This window comes from Lytechinus pictus, chromosome 17, assembly GCF_037042905.1.
Source record: "Lytechinus pictus isolate F3 Inbred chromosome 17, Lp3.0, whole genome shotgun sequence".
In the NCBI taxonomy this organism is placed as follows: Eukaryota; Metazoa; Echinodermata; class Echinoidea; order Temnopleuroida; family Toxopneustidae; genus Lytechinus; species Lytechinus pictus.
This window is the reverse complement of record NC_087261.1, coordinates 5,665,217-5,673,751: the sequence shown is the minus strand read 5'-3', so window position 1 is coordinate 5,673,751 and position 8,535 is coordinate 5,665,217. Positions and strand designations below refer to the sequence as shown.

The 8,535-nt window shown below is 36.6% G+C and overlaps 1 protein-coding gene across 1 annotated transcript in view; it reads left to right on the top strand.

Annotated features, from left to right (window-relative positions):
• The first annotated feature begins 4,952 nt into the window (after positions 1–4,952).
• Positions 4,953–8,535, top strand: part of LOC129280425 (venom prothrombin activator oscutarin-C non-catalytic subunit-like) — a 25,705-nt gene continuing 22,122 nt past the window's right edge. The window contains exon 1 of the mRNA XM_054916452.2: positions 4,953–5,106. Within this exon, the coding sequence (XP_054772427.2) occupies positions 4,953–5,106 (154 nt within the window). The remainder of the gene's footprint in view (positions 5,107–8,535) is intronic.

The window sequence follows — 8,535 nt, the reverse complement described above, 5'->3', positions numbered from 1 at the left end:
ATTTTAAATGTAAACCTGAATAAAAATGAATTGTGAACTTTGAATAAATAGAAATATACATGTATATGTTATATTCTGTAAATTGTTATATTTTATCTCCATTCTTATCTTATCATTGTCTCCCTTTCTCATTATGTTCATCACTCTCATTTCAATTAAATTTATATTCTATTACTGGTATAAAAAAGACAACAATACTAAACAATCAATAGAAAAAACAAAGAAAAGAGGGAAAATACAAAGAAATGACAGGTACATGGAAGGGGGGGGGGGGGGGTAGCAACAAATCATACTTGTCTGGGTTTTAAAAACAGGAGAAGGGTGGTCAATACGATATTGCAAAGAGCAACTATGAAGAGGGTTTTGTTTTTATCAAATAATTTTTGCAGTTCCTTTGGAGTGATGTTGTTTTTGTTTTTCTTTGAATAGAATATCACCCATTCTACACTGAAAACCAAAATTGGTCGCCAGACTAGCTTAAAGTTAGTCCAAATGGTGCCCACCTGGACTAGCTTTAAGTTAGTCTGCTTTGCTGGACTAGCATGATGGACTAGTTTTGCTTAGTCCATCTTGCTAGACTAGCCTTTCATTAGTCGGTTGACTAGCATGTTCCTAGTCAAGCGACCAGTTTAACGTTAGTCATGCAAGCCTGACTAGTTTGATGCTAGTCCAGCGACTAGTTATTGGTTAGTCCAGTGAGCTGGACTAACATATAGCTAGTCGCTCGACTAGTTATTGACTAGTTTTAAGTTGGTCCAAATGCCCACTTGGACTAACTTCAAGTTAGTCTTGCTGCTGGACTAACATGATGTTAGTCCACCAAGCTGGACTAGGTTGCTGAACTAGCATGTTTCGGTACGTCAAGCTGGACTAGGTTGCATTACTAGCATGACAGACTAACTTGACGGACTAGCCATGAATGATCCAGAAAACCTAGCCGTGCCTTCAGACGTTCCGACCACGTTGCTAGACATCGCTAAGTTAAGAAGGAAAATATTTTCGAGGAACAAAATATGAAATCAAGAAAATTTGTAATTTCATTTACAGTAATAATACAGTTTTATTATCCAAATATCATATATTTCCAAGACATGAAAAGTAATATCACATCATCAAAATAATGGCATCCAGATGGGCTAGAGCATTTACCACATTCTAGACAAATTATTTTTCACTTAAGTAGAAAAAATACCTCCTTGACAGTATTAATCAATGCATTCTTTAAAATAATTTTTTTTTTCATTATTTCATACTTGTGTGAATAATATGTCTCCCTTATAATGAAATAAGTTGCAGCAATAAATATCTAATGCACTAAATCAGTTGTCAATCCAATTTTTCTAGTTCTTGGATGAAAACATTTGAATAAACCTTAATTTCAAATAATAAAATACAAAAGAACAAGTGGGGATGTGACATCATCAGCCCACCTAATGAATATTCATGACGACTGTTTTCACAAAATATTGTTTAACTTTAAAATTCAATAACTTTGTTAATTGTTATCCGATTTTGATGAAATTTTCGGCATTTTGCTCAGTGCATACTACTCTATTTATTTAGCTATAAATACTTTCAGCCCGGACCATCCCTTTAAGATTTGATGTTGACGCTGCCGTCGGAAAAGCGGCGCCTATATAGTCTCACTCTGCTATCCAGGTGAGACAAAAATCATGATGTAGTGATAGGGAAATTTTGGATCCGCCCTTGATTATATTTCAAATGGGAATAAGACCGAGTGGCCCTAAAACTTGATTGAAAAAAATATTCACAACTGCAGGGCAAGGCTTCAGTCTCCAAGCTCACGACTGTGCAAGTACATCCACTTCCATTGGCAATTCCGGCTGAATTCCACCCTGGCAGCCTGACATCCACCCTTACCAAGAAATAAAATTAAAGAAAGTAAATCAGTGAAAAACAAGGAATGGCACAATGAATTCCATCAATTTATTTCAAATCCTGTAAAAAATAAAAATAAGTAATAATTAATTTAATTAAAAATTAAGCCCCCAAATAAAACATTTTTTTATTGATGGCCCCCCTCAGCCTGGCATGCCCACACAGATACACCTAGAACATTTTTCAAATTTCGGGGGCAGGAGTGAAAATGCTCCGAGCCCCACACAAGTATTTTTTCCGTGACTCAAATTTCCACACCACAAAGTCAAAGAAATTGAAGCAGGAGCATACGCAGGATTTTTTGAAAGGGAGGGGATTCAAGCTGAATGAAATGTTGATCAACAAAAGAATAAAAAGTTCTTTACCACCAATTTTAGGTCGTTTCCTCCCAAAATATTGACAAGCAAACTAACAAACCCCCCCAAAAAAAAAAATTAGGGGGGCCGGGGAATGGGTATAAAATTTTGTTTCGGGTGATTGAACGCCTGTAACCACCCCTGCGTATGCCACCAAATTGAAGCATAATTATTGCAACTTAAATCTCAGCTCTACACCAGCGAAACTCAGTATAAAAAAAAAGGATATAAAAAATAGACCTAAAAATAATTAATTTAATAAAAAATTAAGCCCCCAAATGAACATTTTTTATTGATGGATACCCTCATCCCAGCATGCCCACACAGCTACACCACGAATATTTTTTCACATTTCGGGGGCAGGAGTGAAATCGCCCCGAGCCCCCACCCACGTTAAAGTATATTTTGTGCGACTCAAACATCCATACCACAGTCACACTCAGTGTCAAAGAAATTGAAGCATATTAATTATTGCAACTTAAACTCAATATAAAAAAATTTAAAAAAAATTAAAAGAAAAATATAAAGGCCTAAAAGTAATCAATTTGATTAAAAATTAAGCCCCCCCCCCCCTCAAAAAAAAAATGTTATGGCTACCCTCAGCCCGGCATGCCAACACAGCTACACCATGAATATTTTTTCACATTTCGGGGGCAGGAGTGAAATCGCCCCGAGCCCCCACCCACGTTAAAGTATATTTTGTGCGACTCAAACATCCATACCACAGTCACACTCAGAGTCAAAGAAATTGAAGCATATTAATTATTGTAACTTAAACTCAATATAAAAAAACAAAAATAAAATGTTAAAAAAATAAATAGGCCTAAAATTAATCAATTTTATTAAAAAATTAAGCCCCCAAAATATTTTTTTTTTATTGATGGCTACCCTCAGCCCGGCATGCCAACACATTTACAACACAAATATTTTTTCACATTTCGGGGGCAGGAGTGAAATTGCCCCGAGCCCCCACCCACGTAAAAGTATTTTTTGTGCGACTCAAACATCCACACCACAGTCACACTCAGTCAAAGAAATTAAAGCATATTAAATTATTACAATCTTAAAAAGCTCTACACCATAGTACCAGGGAAAATCAATATAGAAAAAATAAAAAAATATATATATCTATTTACACAAAAAAGGCAGAGCCTATACGACACTGCCAAGCTTCAAGCTGTAGTTCACTCTCTCACTCAGTCAAGCTCAGCTCTTTGACTGTGCACGCCCACTTCCATTGGGGATTCGGGCTGAATCCCACCCCGCCAGTTTAGGCGGCCGAGCTACGTAGAATTGCGATGAAGAGCAGCGGACCGTTCATCGGTTGTTCGCTTCTTACGACCAGAGAGAAAAGGTGAAAAACTTTAAGAAAATCGTGCAAATACTCCAAATTTTATCCTTTTGATGAGAAAATTGAGTTAATGGAATACAAGAAAGTCCATCTTCTGCGATAAAAGTGGTAACTTGAGGAGAAATGATCACAAAATCAAGTCAGTTGTTGAGCGGGGCCGAGCCGAGCACCTACACAATTAATACACGCGCGCCTATGGGAATCGCGAGCTGTCGAAAAACGCCTAAAATTACACTTTTTTATTTATTTCAGCGAAAAAAAAGTAATAGAAAGTGAAGAACATTACCATCAGACCATATCTCTAGAAAATCTTTACAAGAAATTTCGAAATGACGGAAAAATAGACGCAAATTTGTGGAAAAAAAATATCGTAATGGGTGGGACAACTCGGCCCGCGGTCCGAGATGTCCCGTGGTCCGAGTTGTCCCGACATCCAGACAATTCGGGTGGTTATCCAGACAATTCCTTTTGGTTTTTTATGACCGCCCTATTCCAATAATGATGTGTTCTTTTTATTTTATATATCGTATTTTAATATTATATTTACAATTTTTCACTGCTCAAGTTTTCTTTTTACGCAATTGTATGATATGTGTAAGTTTTATTGGAATTGAATAAATGAATTGAATTAAATTGAATTGAATTGAATTGAAATTCTCTCAAACAACAAACTGATCACATTAATCATTAATTCATCACAAAACCTTCACCTTTGCAAGTTCCAAACGAAAAAAACCTGAAAGAAATTGGAAGCCTAATTCCAGCCCAGCCTAATTTTCATACTCTTTGTTTCAGTGGGCAGTGCTCGGTCCAGCATGAATAGTTTTCCAACTTTTTGGTGTCATTTGAAAGTTGACTTTATTGGCTTTCCATATAAGTCTTTCCCCCAAAAGTGATATATCTTTTTATTTGGCAGCCATTTCAAAAGTGTTTAGTTTTTTTGGAACGCACTGTATATGCATAACATATTATAAACAACTACCCTGACGATAACTTGTTTTTAATAATAGCGAAAAAGGAACGGTAAAAGTTTGATGGAAATATGCAGAAGAATAACGAATTTTCAAAGCTTTTTATTTGTGACGTCACAGGCGAGCAGCTCCTCATATTTCTTGTGATATAAGTCCCCGAAAATGACATTTCATTTAAAAGATTATTTTTTTTCATGTCTTCATATGATCTACTCGAAATTTTCAAATTCCTGTCTTACATATTTTGTTTATTTTAATGGAATTTTTAAGTCATGCAAAAAATAACACTTTTTTAAAGACTGAACTTTGTGCATCCCTTCATAATCTTTTAATGCAGCATCGTTTGACGTCCAAGATGTGTGCCCTCACGTGACCATGACGTCATGTCCAACCATTACTCAAGAGAATGGCGACACTGTGCAATACATACCGAAACTCCTAACACCTGATCTGGATTGGATAACTCAAGAGATATCCAAAGATCATGAGATTTCTGAGAATGCTCGTCATTATTTTTGCACTGAACCAGGTAAGTCCACGTACATAGGCATTTGGACATTTAATTATTTAAAAACTATTGTTGTATTGATTATTCGGCTCCTTCATGAACACCTGTTTTTATTTTAGAAAAAGTTCGAATATCTTGGAGTGATTACGTGTAGCATCGTTTATCCAAACTCAAAATAAATGTTTTTATTTGTTAATCATTATTTCAGATATTCGATTGGATAAATTACATTTGAGATACATTTATTATCTTATGAAAAGGTGATTATATTGCCAGGCTTTCTATCCGTCTCTAAGCGATTTCCGTTTGTACTGTTGTTGAGATACAAGAATGAAATTTAAATTAGCCAATTTTTGAAATATTTGTGTTATACAGAAAATTATTCGTAGGCTCTTATATTTGAGAGCTTTCCATTCTCTGTGAGTGGGTTCTATACACAGCAAAAACTGTGGTGTTAACCTGTGTACATAGAGGACCACACCAGTTATTATTTTACACCGGTGTTAAATTGGTGGTGCTAGCTTTACACCTATAGGTGTTATTATAACACCTATGGTTGTTACATTTACACTCTTTGGTGTGATGTTCAATCTCTAGGGTGTTATTTTAACACCTCAGGGTGTGGTCCTCTATTAACACAAATTGTTGTCAGTTTTAACACCACAGTTTTACAGTGTACGCCATTGCTATTTTCCTATAATTACATTAAGTAAAACCCCATTTAAAAGCTGTCACAGTTTTTATGATAATAAGTTTTGAAAAAGGGAGAGGGACATGCAAAGATTTAGGGGGGGGGGTGGGACTGAAGCCCCCCCCAAAAAAAACACAAATCGCTAAAGCCCCCCAAAGTTTTCGGGAACAAAGAAAAATATATATATATAGGTATAATGATAATAATAATAATAATACGAAACATTTATAGGGCGCTTAATACGGGCGTTTCTAAGCGAACTGTGTTCTGAATTTAACTGTACATGGGGAAAAAATTAAATGGGCATATTAACACAAGGTGTGACAAAATTCATTAAGAGAAAAAAAATACTAACAGATTAAAACTGGTGTGCACCTCCAATGACCGACCCACAACTGGGATTCATTGATTGAAAAGGTATGTTTTGAGCAGGGCCTTAAACTGACTGACGGACTTGGCACTATGTATGTAAGAGGGTAACTTGTTCCAAAGAGAAGGGGCAATAGAAGAAAAAGCACGGTCACCGTATATTTTGTAAAAGTGCGCGGTCCAGGAGTTAACTGCAATGTAAATGATGAACGGAGGGGTCTTGAGGAGGTGCTAGAACGTAAAGAAATGAGATCTGTGAGATATTTCGGGGATTGACCATTCAGAATTTTGTAGGTAAGGAGGAGGACTTTGAAAGATATACATGTATGTATATATGTTATATCGAGGTTTTTACCTGACTGCTAAGAAAGCACGAATGCCTGTGAGCAAGCAACCAGGGGACCGACGGCTTAAGGTCCTCTCCGAGGGACCTGGTAATAAGGATAAATGCCTTACCAAAGGGCACTAGCGCACCACTTGGGAATCGAACCCGGGTCACCGGAATCCGAAACCCCCGCTCTACCGACTGAGCTACCGCGCCTCCCTGACCGACTGAGCTACCGCGCCTCCCTAAATGTATGGGGAGCCAGTGGAGAGAACGCAGGATTGGGGTTCAATGCTCAGAATATGAATCTCAGTTGTGGGTATTATATGCGAAGGCCTATATAATTGATTAATAAAATATTCCAGTCATGTCGTCAAGTTTTTATTATTAAAATTCTAACATTTTCTCGCTCGGTCGCTAAACGCTCCCTCGCAAAATATCATCTAAATGAAGAATACATTGAGGCTCTCTTAAAGTGTGAGTATAGGAAATCAAAAATCTCCTGAAATAGGTTATAGTAGACTGCCTTGCAACTTTTTTTTCCAAATTAACCTCCCTATGTATACTTTACCAACCACAAAATGCCATAAAATTGAAGTTTAAACTGTAAACTTGTCAAACCGCTTCGAATTTTAGTAATTCTTTGGGATATTTTCTTTAGAAAGTGTTTCTGTCGCTATATACTCCCTGATAGAGACTGAACTTATTGAAAACATATAATTTAGAGTTAGCGCTGATCCATGTTTTGGATGGCGAAAGGGGGTAAAGACAATGTTCAAAATATTTCGGTGTGCTCTGCCCGCAAAATTATAATGCAGAATTTTGCACGTGAAGCTCACCGCAAAGTTTACAGTTTTATATGTTGAATAGTATTTTCATGTCCAGTCTGATGGTTTTATAGCATTTTCAGATGTTTGTCAAACACATTTGTGCAATGGATTCTTACATTTTCAATCTGTCAAAATTTTTGGGCAGTGCAAATCGAATGCAAATGTTTGCCGCATCCCCAATTTTTTCATGGCGATCGCCCCCACCCCATGATAAGAGCAAGATGTAGAATAATTTGACTCGACTCTCTACAATACGTTTTTGCAGCCTTTATGAATGTTGAATGAGGATCCATCCAATAATCTAACGATGTTGCAGGTGTAGCCCTACATTTATTGGTAAATATTATAAAGTACTCATAATGCTAGGTTTCACTCCAAACATTTTCTCCCTGGTCACTTCATTCCCTCGTATTATTTTCAAGGGGTGTCATTGATATTAAAACCCCATTTCCTGATATGATCTATTATACCTTTTACGTTCAAAGACTTAAACAACGCCTCAGAAGAGAGTATCAATTAACACAAACCCATTTCCCAGTCCTACATCCCTCCCCTTTATCGTTAAATGTCCTCATCTACAAACACCAATCAGGCCCTAATGCATAATATAGATGAAAATTCTCAAGCATTTTGAAAATGTGATTTTATTTCGCTTGCATGATATTATAAATATTTTTATAGGAGGGGGACTAGCTGTTTGGTGTGTATATGGCTATCCACAATAGGCCATTTTCATTGGACATTTTCAATATCCACAATAGGCCATTTTCATTGTATTGAAAATAAAAACAACGACAAACAGTTTTCAAGCCCCCAGAAGCCCCCCCCCAAAAAAAAAAAAATTAGTCTAGAACCGCGCCTGGGGAGGGAGACAGGGGAAGAGGTAGAGGGGGGGGGGGGCAATACTCAAAAGGGAACATCAGCAAAGTAAATGTATATCGTGCATCTTACATTCAATTCAATTCTTTATTCCATTTCCATTCAAAACATAATACAAAGTAATATAAAGTAATACAAATCAAATACAATTCAAAAGTACATTCAAAAGTACAGTGAACTAGGTTTCAAGGAAGTCAGGGATGTGAAATGAAATGGAGTTATAGCAGGGTAAACGATCATTAGATATACCGCTACATTTTTATATTCACCCCTCTGAAGATCTTTCTAATGAAATATTCAACATTAACATGAACAATTCATCTGTGAATTTGGAGCTCCAGGGCTAATCCTCATTA